This window comes from Phodopus roborovskii, unplaced genomic scaffold (assembly GCF_943737965.1).
Source record: "Phodopus roborovskii unplaced genomic scaffold, PHOROB, whole genome shotgun sequence".
Classification (NCBI taxonomy): domain Eukaryota; kingdom Metazoa; phylum Chordata; class Mammalia; order Rodentia; family Cricetidae; genus Phodopus; species Phodopus roborovskii.
The window spans coordinates 26,802,611-26,821,878 of NW_026126540.1; the positions used below are offsets into that span (position 1 = coordinate 26,802,611).

A 19,268-nucleotide genomic window follows, 5' to 3' on the forward strand; every position below is an offset into this window, starting at 1 on the left:
GTAGAGGAAGGACTAAGGGAAGGAAGCCTGTGGGACTCGGTTGCTGGTCCTTCCCCAAAGCCTTTCCTTTTGTCCCCTGCATTGCACCCAGGACTCACGGTGTGTGACTGTTATTGTTTGTTTTGTTTTAATTTTGTTTTTCTTTTCCCCAGGGCTAGGAAAGAAATACAAAGTGAAATTTGACAACAAAGGAAAGAGTCTGCTGTCTGGCAACCATATTGCCTATGATTACCACCCTCCTGCTGACAAGCTGTTTGTGGGCAGTCGAGTGGTGGCCAAATACAAAGATGGAAATCAGGTCTGGCTTTATGCTGGCATTGTAGCTGAGACCCCCAACGTCAAGAACAAGCTCAGGTACCTGGACAGGAGTGTAGATTGTAGGGGAGTAGGAGCTGGTAGCACAGCACCACTCTTCATATTGTAGCCAAGATTTCACTGTCAGCTTTTGTGTCCTCAGTCCCTTGTGATCAGAGACTCTTCCTCTTTTCCCGTGTCATATCTTTTTCTTTCTTCCTTCCTTTTTTTCTTTTGTTTGTTTATTTTTTTAAGACCATATCTCTATATGTAGCTCAGGCTACTGTCACACTTCTTTTGTTTGGTTTTTGAGACATGGTCTCTCTGTGTAGTCCTGGTCGTCCTGGAATTTTCGCTGTAGTCCATGATTGACCAGAACTCAGATATCCACCTGTCATGTCACACTTTTTATGTATCCCAGATTGGTCTCATATTCACAAACCCCTGCCTTTGTCTTGTGAATGCTTTAATTAGAGATATGTACTCCCACACTTGTCCTTTTAGGGAAATAATTCTTCATGAAAAGTCAAAAATTAATCAGGATTTATTAATAGTGAATGCTGAGGGGAGAAAGAAGTGGAGATTAATTGGTATCATAGCGGTATATAGAAGAATACATATTTGGGAGCTTATTTTTTGGTTGTTGGAGACAGGTTTCTCTATGTTGCTCTTGCTGTCTTGAGACTCAGTCTGTAGAGCAGGCTGGCCTCAACTCAGATATCTTCCATCTCTGCCTCTGAAGCGCTGGGATTAAAGTTCTCTGTCACCATTCCTGGCTTTCAGCCTGTTTTGTTTTGTTTTTTGTTTTGTTTTGTTTTTTGATATCTGGTTTCTCTGTGTAGCAGTCCTAGGTATCCTGGAAGTAGCTCTGTAGACCAGGCAGCCCTCGCACTCACAGAGATCCACCTGCTTCTACCTCCCAAGAGCAGAGATTAAAGTTGTGCACCATTACCTCCTGGCTTTTGTTTTATTTTAAGTTGTGTAGTAGTATCTGCTTAGATTTGCACTGTTCTCAGTGTGCTGAACCGCCTACATCAGTCATTAATCAAGAAAATGCCCCCAGATTTGTCTACTGGCCAGTGTAATGTGTCGTGCCATGTTTTACTCCTTTGGCCTTTGGGGGACTTGCTTTGGGAGACCCGCCACCCATCTCCCAAATCGATCACACAGGGAGGCTTATTAATTATGAATGCCTGACCTTAGCTTGCTTTCCTGAACTTAAATGATCCCATCTACCTTTTTCCTTTGGTCTTTTTCTTTTCTTACATGTATTTTACTTTCAGTCTTACTGTGTGGGTAGTTGGGTCGCTGGCTGGCTGGTCCCTGACATCCTCCTTCCCTTGTTCTCTTGTTGCTCTTTGTCTTCCTTGTTTCTTCTTCTGTTCAGATTCTCTGTCTGTCAGTCCCGCCTATCCTTGCTCCTGCTTTGCTGTTGGTCATTCATCTCTCTATGAAACCATCATGTATTTTAAGGCAGGCAAAGAATCATAGTTTCACAGAATTAATCAAATGCAGCATAAACAAAAGTAACACACCTTAAAATAATATTCTACAACAGTAATAGAAGTATTTTCTACTTCCTTTTTTCTTTCTTTCTTTTCTTTTCTTTTTTTTTGTGACAAGGTTATGTGGCTCTTGGTGGCCTGGAACTCATAGAGAGCCACCTGCCTTGGCCTCCCAGGTACTGTCATTACTTAAGTGACATTTCCTCTTCTCAGATGGTCCTCAGTTATGTCAAATGTATAAAATAAATAGCACATTTGAATTTATAAAATAGTAGTTTACCAGGCATGGTGGGAAATAGTTTTAATCCCAGTATTTATTTGGGAGGCAGAGACAGGTAGATCTGGTATAGAGTGAGTTCCAGGACAGCCAAGGCTACACAGAAGAAACTTGTCTTGAAAAATCATTAGTAAGTAAATAAATAAATACTTTAAAAAATCTTTCTTATAACAGGCAGTGTGACTCACATCTATAATCTAGCAGTCAAGAAACTATAGAGGATCACTTCAAGTTTGAGGATAGCCTGGGCTACATGGTGAGATCCAGTATACCCTAATTGACAGTGTGAGATCCTTTCAGCTGGGTGTGGTTGCAATTGCCTGTAATCCCAGCACTTTGTTTTGTGTTTGCTATGTAAGTACTCTCCCAGCTGAGCCACATCCCCATCCTGTAATACTGCCCTCTTGACCTCTCTCTAACATATGTCATCACTCTTATACCAACTCTGTGTCTCTAGGAACCTGGGTCAGATGTCTGGAGAACTGAGCAAAGATGGGGACCTGATAGTTAGCATGGGGATTCTGGGCAAGAAGAGGTTCTAAGTAAGGTCAGCAGCCTTACATATTGAGACCCTGTTTTAGGAAACAAAGGGGCTAAAGACTGTGTTTTGCTGGGGGCAAGCCTTTAATCCCAGCACTCAGGAGGCAGAGGCAGGCGGATCTCTGTAAGCTCGAGACCAGCCTGGTCTGCAAGAGCTAGTTCCAGGACAGGCTCCAAAGCCACAGAGAAACCCTGTCTCAGAAAAACAAACAAACAGAAGACTTTGTGTTTAACAGTACTTTCTGTTGCTCCAAATGACCTGAATAAGTTTCCAGCACCCATATCTGATGGTTCACAACTATCTGTATTTGTATCTCCATGGGATCTGACACCTCTGCCTACTCACCTCGCTGTACTTATGTACACAGACTTAAATGTAGACATAGATACATATAATTAAAAGTAATAAAAATTTACCTAGGGTTTGAGTAACCTTTGTTTACTCAAAAAACCAAGAAAAAAGAAAAATTAAAGACTATACCAAACCTAAAATAAACCAACCATTCAACAGAATAACCTTAGGCAACTAACAAACCAAACCTGAAGTCAACGTGATATTTGTCTTGTCACTATATCGCTTCTTAGTGGATAATTTATTAAACTTTTACTTTTTTATAGTTATTTTGTGTGTGTGTATGATGTTTCTATTGAGGTCAAAGGACAGTAGTGGAGTTAATTCTCTCCTTTCACTTTTAAGTGGCTTTTGGAGGATCCAACTTCAAGTGCCTTTAGTTCTTGAGGTAGCTTGCCAGTTCTACTTATTTATTTTTAAATGTTTTTTTTAGACTTTGTGTATGGGTGTGGGGGTGCATATGTTATGGGGTGTGAAGAACTGAGGGTAATTTTCAGGAGTCAGTTTTCTTCTTCCCTCCTGTAAGTTAAGAGCATTGTAATTTGGGTTGTTAGGCTTGGCTGTATGTGCGTTTACCAGTGGAATCATCTTGATGGCAAATGCTTAAATATTTGGTGAATTAGATTGTAAGACAAGACAAGGGTAGTAACATATGCTTGTAATCCCACATTGGATGAAGAGGCAGTAGAACCAGGAATTCTAGGTCATTCTCTTCTACGTGGTAAATTTGAGGTCAGTCTGAGCTACATAAGACCTTTTTTCCTGGTTGGAGACAGCATCTGGAGGCATCCTTGGAATAGGAACCTGTGGCGGTTATCTGTTTCTGGTGTAAGTGATTTCTGCCCGAATAAACATCCATCAGACAATACTTTGCCCTGGAATCTTGTTTCCCATGCTTTAGGGTCTTTCTACATAGCCCTGGCTATCCTGGAACTCACTTTGTAGACCATGCTGGCCTGGAACTCTCAGGGATCCATCTGCCTCTGTCTCTTGAGTGTTGGAATTTAAGTGTGTTCACTACTATGCCTTGTTTCAATTGTATTTCTTGATTTGTAAAATTGTAGAATTTTCCCCATGGTTTTGTGAGTATGCAGTGTCTGTTCTGAGTTGCCCAGTTTTTATAATTGGTCAATAATTCTGTGTGGCTATCACCTTGCCATTTGTAAAAACTTGTCATTTTATCCTCATTGACATAAAAGTATGAGATTCACTTTGTAGTACAGATAGGACTCTGTCTTCTGAGTGCTGGTATATGTGTCTTAATAAAGAGATCTTAATTCATTGCCTCCAGTTTTGTCTATTGACATTTTTAGTACGTTGATAATCACCAAGTTCCTTTTATGTTACCAGGTTTAGAACAAGCTCTAAAAAGTTATTTACTGGACTTTTACTAGGACAAAGGTCCTTAAAGGAAAAGTCTAGAAAGGATTAGATCCCTGTATGAAGTTGACATATTAGAACATATAAAGAGTATTACATAACGAATCCTCTGTAGGGAGCATATGCAGACGAACCCACTAGTAAAGTAAACTTTTTAGTAAAATACTCGTTTTCATTGCATTTTACTGCCGTGAACTTGGTCTTGAATCTCTGACGCAAAGGAGGCAGGATTAGGGAAACAGCTGGTAGGCTTCCTAGCGCTCGGGTCACTGGACTTACTGGCCTAGTCATTAGCCAGGCCCCTATGTGGACTTCGTGCTTCTATTGGTCAGGTCTCCCGAGGAGGCTGTCTACGGCCTGGCCGCGCCCATGGTGTGGGGCGTGTCTTCTCCCCGGGTGGGGGGGGGCTGGGCGTCCGCCATCTTGGATTCCGCGGTAGCAGTGGCGGCGGTAAGGTGCCGATTCTGCGGAGTGGCTCTCCCCTCCCCTCCCCCAGCTCGGTGGCGGCTGCCCCTCCCACTGAGGGTGGTGCAGCGACGGTGCCATCTCGACCATGGCGGCGACTGCAGCTAACCCAGGTGAGACGAGGGACTGACAAGTGCGGAGAACCGGGGCCGGGCAGCCGGGCCTGGCGTAGGGTGGTGGGGGAGGGGTGTGGGGAGGCGTCTTGCCCGGAGGAGATGTGGAACCGGTGAGGAGGTTTGGGGGCTCTAAGTCCCGGACTTGGAGTAGCGGAGGTGCTGGGTTGGGCGCTTTCACTCTGCTGGTGGTGGTAGGGAGTGGTGTGGTCTTTTAACCCTCTGCCCGCTGCTGACGTCCCCAGATGTCTAGAAAGTAACTGGGCAAAGTGGCTTGGTTTACTGAGAGTAATCTCGGCTGTAAACATGGGACCACACTGATGTTTCGTAAGGTCTGGATTCCAGAGTTGGGACGGTTTACTTTTAAATGTAAAACTTGGTTCTTCTTGTGGTGTGTAATTCCCACCCGCCACCTTCCTCCTCGGGCTATACTTTGAAACATGGGGGCTTACGGTTTTTTTTTTTTTTTTTTTTTTTTTTTTAGTGTAGTTATAGTGTCTGCTCCTGAAGGCAGAGGTTTGGGTAATGCTTGTATTTTAGGACAGGTCTTTGTCCAGAACTCAGGTTTTTAAATCTTGTTAGGTCTAGGTGGAGCAATTCCTATTCTTTCAGAAAAATGTCCCATGCCATTTGTGGATGTCCTTTTCCTTTTTTCTTTCTGTTATTTTATTTTGAGACATCGTCTCATTCTAGTTCCATGTTGGCCTTGAACCGCTGCTATTTCTAAGTTTTAAAAATTATGTACATGGGAATATTTACACAGAGTGCAGGTGTGGGAGGGGTTCAGAATAAAGTCATGGATCCCCTGGAGCAGGAATTGTAAGCCACAGAATGTGGATGCTGAGAACTGACCTTAGGGCCTTTTAGAACACACATTCCTAACTATTGGACCTTCTCTTCAGCTCCTAAATATCAGTTTCTTAATCCTAAATTTTTGTTTGTTTGTTTTCGGAGATGGAGTTTCTCTGTGTAGCTTTGGAGCCTGTCCTGGAACTCATTCTGTAGACCAGGCTGGCCTTGAACTCACAAAGATCCATTTGCCTCTGTCTCCTGAGTACTGGGATTAAAGGCCTGTGCCACCAACACCTGGCTCTGTCTTAAATCATTTTTTATATAAAAGGTGAAATAAATTGTCAGGATTTCTGTTGGAGTTTTTGCTGAATCACGGAATGAAAGTATACAACTGGAAAATGTTAGGGAAAGCCAGACCTGGTTGTAAAGTAGCTGATGTCTGATTTAGAGAATAAAGAAGATTTCAAACTGTTCACACATTGCAAAATCCTTATGTAACTCTTCAGAGTGCAAAGTGTTTCTCTTGCTAAGAAGTGCCACAGAAACACAGATTTTAGTGTGTAAGTCAGGAGTTTTTCTAGCCTGGTGGGTGGAGCTGCCTTATTTGTTCTGTTTTAAACAAGTCACCAGAATGACAGTCTCTTGACCAGATATTCATTTCCTGATCAATATTAGCCAAAGTTTCTAAGCAGTAAATATTTTTTTTTTTTTTTTTTTTTTTTTTTTTTCTGAGTAGGGGTATTTGAGAGGCTGGTCTTGAACTTGAAATAGTGCTCTTGTGTATACAAGTGCTGGCATTACAGGCATCTGCAACTGTATACAAAGTTGCAAAAAAATTGTTTTAACAAGGTGAAGAAATCCTTGTAATGAAACAGTTGGGGAGTTTTGTTGTTGTTGTTTTGAGACAGGGTTTCTCTGTGTAGTTCTGGTAGTCCTAGAAGGTGCTCTATTGATGAGGCTGGCCTTGAATTCAGAGAGCTCTGCCTCCCTAGTGCAGGAATTTAAAGGCATGTGTCACCACCATCAGGCATAAACAGTTGATTTTGTTTATTTTCATTTAGTTGCTTTCTTCTTCAATTTTGAGTGTGTGTGTGATGTCCCTGATGCAGGCTAGAAAGATGGAAAATTATGGGGACATGGGAAGGGAAAGGAACCATTCACAGTCTGGCTGAAGACATTATTAACATTTGCTAAGACTTTTCTCCTTCCCAGTTGTAGAACTTAAGTTTTCTAGAAGTTTACCAGAATCTGCCTCTGTAAGACAAGGGCATGTTCTGAACTCCTCATGTGTCCTATATGGCTCCTGGTGTTGAGGAATAATTGTACTTACCTAAAGAAGAGAGAGGACTTCTGAACTCCTTTAATCTTTGCATAGGCAGGGAGATATCTGCGTTAAAGGCTTCCAGGCTACATAGTGAGATCTTGTCCAAAGTAAATAAGTAAATAAAAAAGCCAAACAACAAAAAATGGGTTCTTAGCAAACCTTTGAGATGTCACAGGAGTCTTCTAAGACACTTAATTGCTGGTCTCATTTAGTAAGCTTTAGTAAGCCCATACTAATACTTTAGGATGTCTTCTCTTTCCTGAGCACCTTTTCTTTCTTTTTAAACCTTTGAGCTTGAGATCTGTATTGTAATTGCTTTTAATAAACTTTAATTTTGCATCATAGTGTCTTGTCCAGAAATTCTTCTCTGAGTAAAGTCAGGAATCCTAGTGAAGTTCCTTAATACCTGAGTGAAGTTCCCTAAAGGGAAAGGAAGCTCTCCAGGCTGCTGTCAGGGAAAGCATTAGAATGCAGTTGTTGTTCCTGCTGTAGCTAACATTGTTGAGCCAAGGCTCCTTCAGCCTCTGGAGTGCTGGGATTACAGTCCTAGCCTAGAACCACCACACCACACTTGAGATTGATTCCCTACTGTCTGTGTTTGTCATCTGTCCTTCCTACCTTTTCCTGGGGCTACATCCCCAGTGCCTGTTGAGAATTCGTCCATCTAACTTACTGATTCCTTGTTCGCTAATGCATGATAATTAAGTCAGAAAACAATGCCCTTTTGTTGTTGTTTATTCCCCTTTCCCTTTTGTATTGAATAGAAGATGTGTTGTGGGCTTTTTAGTAACCTGTTGAATTTTGGAAAATGAGATCCATGATTGAAGGGGCATACTATGGGAAATGTACTATGCTCAATGAAAAGAAAATAAGTGGTTCTTATGTGAAATTTCCTTCCTCTTGAGATCAGGCTAGCTTGGAACTCATTATATAAGCCAGGCTGTCCTCAAACTTACCTTGATTTCTCTGTCTCTGACTCCTTTGTGTTAAGATTATAGGTTTAACACCAGCTATTATGGAATTCTCTTGGTTTTGTTTCCTTAGATCAGCATTAGAGACCAGGGACATCATTTCTTTGAATTTTTTCCTTTTTTCCCCTTTCTTTCTTTCTTTCTTTCTTTCTTTCTTTCTTTCTTTCTTTTCTTTTTTTTTTTTTTCAAAACAGGGTTTCTCTGTGTAGCCCTGGCTGTTGTGGAACTCCCTCAGTAGACCAGGCTAGACTCTTAAGTCAGAGATCCACCTGCCTCTGCCCCCAAGTGCTGGAGCTAAAGGCCTGCGCCACCATGGCCTGGCTCTTTGAAATTCTTCTATTTTGTTTTTGCTTAAGTGAGTTTTGATTATATTTCTTTGCAATTCTTGCTAGTTTTATCTTCAAATGCCTGAAAAACAAAACAAAACAAAACAAACAAACAAAAAACCCCAACTTTTTAAAAGTACTATTGTGGCCGAGTGTTGGTGGTGCAAGCCTTTTAGTCCCAGCATTTGGGAGTCAGAGGCAGGCAGATCTCTGAGTTCGAGGCCAGCCTGGTCTACAAAGCTACACATAGAAACCCTAACTCAAAAAATAAAAAACAAACAAAAACAAAAAAAAAGAACAAAAAATTACTATTGTGGTGCTGGAGAGATGGCTCATCAGTTAAGACCACTGGCTGCTTTTCCAGAAGATCTGGAGTCAATTCCTAGCACTAGAGTGGCAGCTCACAACTGTCTGTAACTCCAGTTCCAGGGGATCCCAGACCCTCACACAGACAATGTAGCAAAACACCAATACACATAAAGTAAATAACTTTTTAAAAAGTATTATAGTGTGTTTATGTATGTGTATGTTGCTCACACTGTGGTTTGCAGTGTGGAGGTTAGAGGACAACTTTCCAGAATTGATTCTTTCTTGTTCATGCCTGTAATTCCAGTCCTTGGGAGACTGAGGCATGAAGATTGCCACAGGTTGAGGCCGAACAGACTTTTTTCTAAGCTTCATTTAAGTTAATATTTAGGGTTGGAAACTTTTTGAGCATGTTAATTTGTGTGCTAGGTGTTGCTGTAGAGAAGCTCAGTGGTTAGAAGCACTGGTTATCCAGAGGATCCAGGTTCAATTCCCAGCACCTACATGGCTTCATGCAAACATTTCCAACTCTAATTCCAAGGGATCTGATGTCCTTTTCTGGCATCTGTAGGCACCATATATGCGCATGATACACAGGCATACATGTGGGCAAAGCATCCATATATGTAAGGTGTCTGTGAGGTGACTGAGTGGGTTAATCATTTGTTGACAAGCTTGATGATCTGAGTTCCAACTATGGTCTCACATGGTTGCAGGAGAGAGCTGACTTCTGTAGTTCCTCTGACCTCACATGTGTGCTGTGTGCACACATGTCTAATGTCTTTCAAAAGTCTGCTAATTATACTTTACCTTCTGTTGGTGTTAGAAATTGAATTTCGGGCCCTCACATGTTATGCAAGTCTCTAACAGTCTCTAACATTGAGTTATAGTCCCTCCCAGCTATAGTGTGTGTGTTTGTATGTAGAGGTCAAAGGGTAATCTAATCTCCAGTTTCTTCACCTTCTGTTTTGTTTGACACAGCGTCTCCTGTTTGTTTTTGTGTTTTTATTTTTATTTATTATTTTATTTTTTGAGGCACTGTTTCTCTGTGTAACAGTCCTGCCTGCCCTGGAACTTGCGTTGTAGACCAGGCTGGCCTTGAACTCACTGCGAGATCCTCCTGCCTCTGCCTCACCAGTGCTAGGATTAAAGGCGTGTGCCACCACTGCCCTGTTCACTGTTATGTATACCAAATTAGCTGTAGCTTCTAGGGACACTCCTGATTCTGGTTTCCACCTCACAATAGGAGTATTGGGTTTCTCAGTTCTGGAGATTTGAACTTAGGTCTTCATACTTGTGCTACAATTGTGTTAGCCATCAGCAGCTCCACTACCACCCCATTGTATTTATTTATTTGTACCTTTTTGTTTTTGATACAGTCTCACTATGTAGCTCTGGCTGGCGTAGAATTCACTATATCGACTAGGTTGGCTTAAGAGCTCACAGAGATATAACTGCCTCTCCCTCCTGAATGCCCAGCACCATTTTATTTATCTTTTGATCCAAGGTCTTCTGTAGCTCAGGCTGATCTGGAGCTTTGCATTATAACTGAGAATAGTCAGGGGTTCAGTCCTCTTACCTCTACCTCTCAATGCTGGGACCACACCAGCCTAGGAAGAAAATGTGGACTTTAACAGTTATTTTTTTATATATTTGTGAATGAATATTGGGGATGTACATGACAGGCAGAGGATAACTTGTAAGATTAGTTCTCCTCCATCCTGTGGGTCCCTGAGGTTGGGCTTGGGTTCTCAGGCTTTTGTAACAAACCATGCTTTTTTCCCCCTAGAGTTATTTAAAATTTTTATGAGTGCTTTGCTTGTTTGTAAGTGTGGCATGCATGCAGTGCCCACAGAGGTGGAAGAGGGCACCAGAACTGGAGTCACAGATGATTGTGAGTCACCACGAGGGTGCTATGAATCGAGCCCAGGTCCTTTGCAAGAACTGCCAGTGCTTTTAACCATGGAGCCACCTTTTGATGCCAAGAAAAAAAAGAGTTCTTTAAGTATAACTTTTATCTAAATAAGTTAGAGCTTTAAAAGCACCAGTTAAAAGTTTTACTTACTTTTCAGATATATAAAAACAAAAATTCAGACAGTGATTTTTTTTTCTTTCTCTCTCTCTCTCTCTTTTTTTTTTTTTTTTTGGTCACACTAGGGATTGAACCCATGTTCTTGTGACAGGCGTTGAACTGCATTCTTAAATCATTTTTTAAAAATAAATTTTTGTTTTAATTAAAAACAATCTTATTTTACATACCAATCCCAGTTTCCTCTCCCTCCCATCCTCCCATGCTCCCCACCAATCCCCCATTCCACTCCTAATCTACTCCTCAGGGAGGGTGGTCTTCCATGGGGGATCATCAAAATCTGTCACATCGTTTGGGGCAGGACCTAGGCCCTCTCCCCTGTATCTAGGCTAAGAGAGTGTCCCTCCATAGGGAATGGGCTCCCAAAGCCCATTTGTACACTAGGGGTAAACACCCACATTCAGGGGGCCTGGTTGGGTTCTGTGCTGGTTCCCCAGCTGTCAGACTGGGGTCAGTGAGCCCACTTGCTCTCAGGTCAGCTGTTCTGTGGGTTTCCCCAGCATGGGTCTTGACTCCTTTGCTCATCGTGCTTCCCCCTCTACAACTGGATTCCAGGAGTTCTGCTCAGTGCTTGGTTGTGAATCTCTGTTCCTTAGACTCAGTTTAAAAAAAAAAAAAAGAATTTTAATGAATTTTATTTTTGAGACAGGGTTTCTCTGTGTAAACAGTCTTGGCTGTCCTGGAACTTGATTTGTAGACCAGGCTGGCCTTGAATTTACAGAGTGCTGAAATTAGAGGAGCGTGCCACCATGCCCAGCTTAGAGATGTTTTCTTTTTAAAGACTTTTTATTATATGTGTATACGCTGAGTATCTGAATACACACCACATGTATGCTGTAAGTCACAAGAGGGAGTTAAGATACTGTGGAACTAGAGTTACAGGTAGCTATGAGCTGCTGTGTGGGTGCTAGGAATTAACCTGGGGTCGTTTTCAAGGACAAGTACTCTTTAACAGCTGAGCCGTCTCTTCAGCCACCTGGTCTTGGCCCCAACCTTTTATTAGTTAAAAGAATTATTTTCTTCTTTTAATTTTTAAACATGTTCTCACACTATAGTTCAGGTTGGTTTGGAACTTGCATCGAGCTTTCTGCCTCAACTTTTTAAGCGTTTAGCATTACAGGTGTAAGCAATCATACCTTGTTCCTTTGTGTGTGTGTGCTTGAACGTATGGAAGCCAGAGGTCAGTTCTTTCCTTAGGCACTGTCAACTTTCTTTGTTTAGTGTGTGCGTGTGTGTGTGTGTGTGTGTGTGTGTGTGTGTGTGTGTGTGTGTGTCTGTATAGTGTATGCACAGATGTAGGTGTCCACACCAGTGTACACAAGCCAGAAAGCATTCCTGTCCACCTCTATAACTGTCTGCATTATTTCTTTGTTGAAGGATTTCTTCCTGAACCTGGGCATTTTCTTAATGATTTATTTACTTTTATTTTATGTGCATTGGTGTTTTGCCTGCATATGTGTATGTCTGTGTGAGTGTGTCAGATTCCTTAGAAATGGAACCCAGGTCCTCTGGCACAGCAACCGGTGCACTTAAACATTGAGCCTCTATCTAGCCCAGAACTTGGGCATCTTTTTTTTTTCTTTTTTCTTTTTTTTTCTTTTTTCTTCTGACAGGGTTTCCCTGTACCTTTGGAGGCTGTCCTGGAACTTGCCCAGTAGACCAGGCTGGCTTGGAACTGAACAGAGATCTATTTGCCTCTGCCTCCCAAGTGCTGGGATTAAAGGTGTGCACTACCACTACCCAGCTGGATTTGAGCTTCTTACTGTGTCACTCTGCCATACTTTCTCTTTGACAAGGTCTCTCCCTGAACCTGGGTCTTGTTTGTTTTGGCTAGGCTGGCAGTTAGCAAGCCCTAGCAATCTTCCCATCTTGAACTCCCAGAGCACAGGGATTACTGGTGGATGCAAGATCATGCCAGGCTTGTTATGTAGGTGCTGGGATCCAAACTCAGGTTTTTAAGGTTGTGTAGCAAATGCTCTTGACCACTGAGTCATCTCTTCATCCTGTCCCCACTTCATTTTTTGAGACAAGATCTCTTACTGGCGTGGAGCTTTCCAAGTAAGATAAGATCTTGGTTTTAGCTTTCCCGGTGCTGGAATTACAAGTAAACATTAACATGCCTCGATGTTTTATGTGGGTTCTGGGGATTAGCTCAAGACCTTATTGCTTGATTGGCAAGTCTTTATTTATTGAGCTCATTATTATTATTATTATATTATAATTATTTTGAGACAGGGTTTCTTTGTGTAATAGCTCTGGCTGCCCTGGAACTTACTCTGTGAACCAGGCTGGCCTCACCTGCCTCTGCCCCTGGAGTGCTGGGATTAAAGGTGTTCATCACCACCACCATGCTGTTAACTTCTTAATTAAACACTTTATTTTATGTGTGTGAATGTTTTGCCTGCATGTATGTCTGTGTACCACGAGAGTGTCTGGTATCCAGGAAGGTCAGAACAGGGTATTGGATCCCCTGGGGCTGGGGTCACAGATGGTTGTAAGCTTCCCTGTGGGAGCTGGAAATTGAACTCAGACCTTCTGGAAGAACAGAGAACTGCTGAGTCATCTCTCCATCCCCACTTTGTTTTTTAAATATTATTTTAATTAAATTATGTACATTGGTATCTTAGTCACTTTTCTGTGGCCATGAAGAGACACCATGACCAGGGCAACTTACAGAAGAATCAGTTTATTGGACTTTTCCAATTTCTTTCCAGAGAGTAAGTCTGTGACCATTGTGGCATAACTGTTCTGCCAGTTGTGGACCAAGCATGAAGATTGTGCATGTGAGTGCCCATGCCCTAGGTGGCCAGGAAAGGACATTCAATCTCTTGGAGCTGCAATTTGCAATTATAAGCAGTTGTGAGCTATCTAATGTGGGTTCTGGGACTGAGATTATGTCTTCAGTAGGAGTATCAAGTAGTCTTAACTACTGAGCCCTCTCTCCAACTTGCAAAACCTTTTTTGTTTTTTTGTTTTTGTTTTTTTTTTTTTAAAGTAGCGAACCATTTTACTAACTCAGCAGTTAAAATATAAAACTTTTTTTTTAAAGGCAGGTCTCATTTAGACCAGGCTAGCCTGAAACTTACTGTGTTACTGAGGATGACCTTAATTTTCTGATCCTACTGCTGTGATCCTTATAGGCACACCATGCTTGGCTTATGCTGTGCTAGGGATGGAACCTGTGGCTTAGTGCATACTTGGCAAGCATTCTACTGATCGAATTACGTAATCCCTGGGTAACATTTTTGAAAAAGAACCTCAGTTGGTGTATTTTTATGAGATAGACTTGTGGTACCAGTTTTTTGAATCTTTATTTCCTTAGAAATTAAGATGTAGAGACATATAGCTGTGAGATATATGCATTCTTAGAACTCTAGTTTTCTTGTCATTTTGAAGTAGGAATCTTGTTGTTTAGGTTTTTTTGTTTGCGTGCCATGCAGCCCTGGTTTTTTTGGAAGTGGATATGTGGGTCAGGTTGACCTCAGCACAGAGATTTGCCTGCCTCTGCTTCTTGAGTGGTGAGCTTAAAAGTGTGTGCCAGCAGGCCTGCTGCCAGGCCCAGTTTCAGCTTAGCTCTTTGGTGTTAGAGTCTTCTTAGTTAGGGTTTCTATTGTTGTGAAGAGACACCATGACCACTGCAAACTCTTACAAAGGAAAACATTTAGTTGTTGCTGGCTTACAGTCCAGAGGTTTAGTCCATTATTGTCATGGCAGGAAGCAAGGCAGCATGCAGGCAGACATGGTGCTGGAGCTGAGAGTCTTGATCCAAAAGGATGTGGCTTGAAAATAGATGAGACTTCAAAGCTCACCGCTACAGTGGCACACTTCCTCCAACAAGACCACACCTACTCCAACAAAGCCATACTTCCCAATAGTACACTGCCTTTGGGGGGTTTCTCCTCATTCAAATAGTTTATCAAGAGATGAGAATAATATGCTGACCTGGTCACAGTGGTATATATACTTGTAGTCTCATCCCTGGGGAAGATGGGACAAGGAAGATTAGGATTTCAAGGCCAGCCTTAGCACATAGTGAGTTTCAGACCAGAGTAGGCTAGCTACATGAGACCTTGCATCAATCAATAAACAAAAAAGCTGGGGTTTGGAGAGTGGCCTTGCCATTAAGAGCACTGATTTATAGGCTTGGCTAGATGCATCTATTTTAAGGAATGCTGTCTTATTTTCTGTGATGACTTCAATAAGTAGATATAAGTGAGAAAAACACATTGTAAATAAGACATCCCTGTCTCTGAGAGTGCTTCAATGCCTGCAAAGATCTGTGAGTTACAAGACCAGACAAAGGTATACAGTGAGACCCTGTCTCAAAGCAGAAACAAGCTAGGTGGTGATGGTGCACACCTTTAATCTCAGTATTAGGGAGGCAGAGGTAGGTTTATCTCTGTGAGTTCGAAGCTAGCCTGGTCTACACAGTTTGTTCTAGGATAGCCAAGGCTATACAAAGAAATCCGGTCTCAAAAGAAACAAAAAAAGAAGAAAAAAAAAATACATAAACAATGATAACCCTTTCCATTTACAATAAGACAATCTAGAGAAATGAACATATTTATTTATTAAGCATTTATTAATTTTCTGTGGTTCAGGCTATATTTTAATATTTTGTTGGTTACTCACTGTATTTATTTCTAAAATATTTATCTGTTTTATGTGTATCTGTGTGCCTGAGTGTATATCTGTGCACCACAGGAGTTTAGAAACCTTCAGAGGTCAAAAGAGACGGGCATTAGGTTCCCTGGAACTGGAGTTACAGACAATTGTAAACTGCCGTGTGGGTGCTGGGAATTGAACCCCAGACCTTTGGAAGTGTAGCCAGTTCTCTTAACCCCTGAGCTATCTCTGCATTTCTTATTCCCTATGTCATGAAGTCTCTTCTACTTCCCAAGTAAATTACAAATTTAAAAAGTTTACACCTTTTTACATCATCTTTTAACTTTTGTATTCTCCCTTCTCATTTTCACTGTAGTTGGATTACTGAAGTAAGTCTTTCTTGAGACAGGCTCTTAAATACCAGGTTAACCTTGATCTTACTATGTAGCTAAAGATGATATTGAAGTTCCAGATCTCCTTGCCTGTACCTCCATAGAGGAGGGATTATAGTTATGTGCCATCACTCCAGGAACTTCATGCATCCCAGGCAAGCATCTTGCTGAGCTACATGAATTCCAAGTCAGCCATGGCTAGGGTGAGGTCCTGTCTTTAAAAAAAGAAGAAATTAAAAATAGGCCAGAGATACACCTCAGTTAGTAGAGCCCTTGTTTGTCAGGCACATGATCCTGAATTTAATCCCCAGTACAGTGCAAACCCTCCCCTCCCTCCAACCACCAGATGGTTTCTAAGCTGGATGTGGTGGCGGCTTACACCTGTTTTTTTGTTTGTTTGTTTTTTTTTTTCCCTCTGAGATTTAAGTCCTAACTCCTTAGTGCTGAAATTATAGGCCTGTACTATAAAGTAAGTGAATTTCAATCAGAAGATTCCCTCAGCTCACTGCCTTTTTCATATATATATTTAGCTTCATCATTTTCCATGAAGGGAGAATCAGTATTGTGGATTGATATCTGCAAACCTTAAGTTCTAACACATAGACATATACATATGTGTGTGTATACACACAATTCCCTCAGCTTTGCTGTTTGTTTTGAAACAAAGTCTCACTCTAGCTCTACCTGGCTTGGAACTTGCTATGCTGATCATCAGGCTGCTTTAGGACTCAAAGAAATTCCTCTGCCTCTTCCTCATGAGTGTTGGTATTAAAGACACACACCACCATATCTGGTAACTTTGATTTTTAAAGATTTATTTTTAAGAGTGCGTGCGTGTGCATGTGTGTGTGTGTGTGTGTGTGTGTGTGTTGGTTGGTACAGGTACCCTTGGAGGTCAATAGAAGTGTTGGGTCCCTGGAGCTAGAGCTGTATTATAGACTGAGCTGCAGGTGTGGGGGAACAGAAGTAGTCCTGAGTGAATGTGCATTGTTGACACAGGCATGGCCATGTTGAGGTGTCTGAGGCCTCAGACCCATGGGAAATTGACAAAGCCATTACCCATACGGTCCAGTCTAAAAGGGGATGACAGGGTTCTCCTGATTCTTAGTATGAGTGTGCTCATATGTGCGAGTGTGGAGGGCGGAGGTAGGTACCAGGTTGGCTTACTTTTCATTGTATTTACTTTGTCTGGCTCCCTCATCTTCCCACCTCAATTTCCCAAGTTCTGGGCCTTTATGTGTGTGCCAGTATACCTGCTTTGTGTGTGGCTGAATTCTATTTGTAATCTTTTGTTAAGTATTTTAGTATGTTTTCAGGAAGACTATTAGTCTATAATTTTGTGTATTTTTTTTTTTTTTTTTTTACTGATTGTCTTGTGTTGATATCAGGTTAATACTAGACTCATCAGTAAAATTATGTGGGGGTTTGATATCACAACCAGATATTTTCTGAAAGAGACTTTGTAGAGTTGATGTTAGTTCTTTACATGTTGATTAAATGCATAGTAAAATAATCTGGACCTGAACATTTCTTTTTGGGGGAGTATAAAATTGGGAATTTAGTTTTCTTAGTTATAGAACTATTATATTTATTATCATATTGAGTCAGTTATAATTTGGCTTTTCCTCCTCTTATTGGAGGTTGGGTCAATTTTATTTACCTGTTTAAAAGAACCAGTTTTTTTTGGGGGGGTGTGTGTGTATGTGTGTGTGTGCTTTCTTTCTTTTTCTTCTGTCTTAGAGTTTCTGGTGTTTTGATAAAAACACCATCTGTGACCAAAACACTTGTGGAGGAAAGTATTTTAGCTTATTTCCATATCCATATCACAGTCTATCACTGAAGGAAGTCGAGGCAGGAATTCAGAGCATAAACCACTAAGGAGTCCTGCTTACTTGCTTCTTCTCCCATGGCTTGCTCAGCCTGCTGCTTTTAACACCTAGAACAACCAGCCCATCATTGCCTACAGTGAGCTGGGCCCTCACATATCAATCACTAAGAAAATGCTCCACAGGCTTGCCCACATGCCCATCTAGTGGGGCATTTTTCTCAGTGGAGGTTCTCTGTTCCCAGAGACTCTGGTTTGTGTCATGTCAATTTGATATGAACCCATCTGGCATAGCCTCTAAGCCTGTTATAGTCCTACTTTCCTTTGAGTGTCTCCCAGTCTCTGGAATTACAGGAGTGTATCAATACACCCAGGGCCCGTAGCATGCTAGGCAAGCACTCTACTGGCTGAGTCATACCCCTAGCTCCATGTGACACAGGGTGGGTCCCTTTAGCAAGAACTCATGGATAAAAGACTCAAGAGTCTAGGGATGTCTCAGTGTTAAGAGCATGCATTGTTACAGCAGAGGAGCTTCCCTTCACTTCAGGTACCCATATCAGGTGACTCAACTGTCTGTGACTTTAACTACAGAGTATCTGACACCCTTCTTTAGCATCAGCAGGCAACTGTACTCACATGTGCACACCTCTTCCCCTTCCAATTAAAAATAAATCTTTAAAAAAAACATGCACTCAGAAGGGATTGTTTATTAGAGTCGGTAAGAAAAGAACAGGGCAGGCAAGTTGAAGATCTCAGCACTGCCAGGAGGAAGGAGATATGAAGAAGACAAAGAGGAAAAAGTCATACCCTTAACTAGAGCAAGAGGAAGAAAAGACACCTTGGAGGACAGGTGAACACACCAGAGGACTAGGGTGTTTAAAACCATGGCACCAAACTGTCCTCTCAGAGCCAGGAGTGGCTTGGGTGCAAATTTATTTATATATTTATGAGACAGTCACACACTGTACTCACTGTTTAGTCCAAGCTGGCCCGGGATTTGTGGCCATCCTCCTGAGTGCTACAGTTATAGACAAGAAGCTCTACACTTAGATGGAAATATTAATATTATTTGGTTTAGTTTTGTAGTCAGTACAGGTGGGGCTAACAGACAGAAGAATTCTAGGGAGAGGAAAGCAGAGAGGAGAAGCCACAGAGTCGCTAGGAAGGTAGGATGCCTAGACATTCTCCAGTAAGCCAGGACCATGTGGCAATACTTAATAATAGAAATGGATTAATAATAAGACAGAGCTAGTAAAAAAGAAGCCTGAGCAATCAGCCAAACAACATATAATAAATATAAGCCTCTGTGTGTTTACTTGGAATTGAATGGCTGCCAGACGAGGCAGAAGAGAAACTTTTGTCTACAAGAACTCACATAAACAAATTTTAAAATAATTTTTAAAGATAAATTGACATCATTCAAAACTGTCTATTCCTTCCTGGTCCAAAGCTAACAAAACTAGACAGTAAATGAATAGTACAAAATGCAGTTAGCTATTTTTCTTTTTAGTCTTTTTGTTTTGTTTTGTTTTTTGAGACAGGGTTTCCTCTGTCCTGGAACTAGCTTTTGTAGACAAGACACTTTACTGTCTGAGTCATCTTTCTCCTTAACTCCAACTTACCTGTTGATAAAGGCTAGTTTTGAACTAATTTGAAGCCCCTGTCATTGGCTCTTTTAAAATTTTTTTTACATTTTTTTTTTTTTTTTTTTT

General features: G+C 41.4%; 1 protein-coding gene across 3 annotated transcripts in view; it reads left to right on the plus strand.

Moving 5' to 3' along the window:
- The first annotated feature begins 222 nt into the window (after window positions 1–222).
- Window positions 223–19,268, plus strand: part of Arnt (aryl hydrocarbon receptor nuclear translocator) — a 72,451-nt gene continuing 53,405 nt past the window's right edge. For 2 of the 3 annotated variants that reach the window (XM_051199300.1, XM_051199302.1), the window contains exon 1: window positions 4,758–4,926. In XM_051199300.1, the coding sequence (XP_051055257.1) occupies window positions 4,902–4,926 (25 nt within the window). In that variant the 5' untranslated portion in view covers window positions 4,758–4,901. Of the gene's footprint in view, window positions 355–4,757; window positions 4,927–19,268 lie in introns of those variants that run through there. The other variant, XM_051199301.1, reaches the window with a different exon arrangement.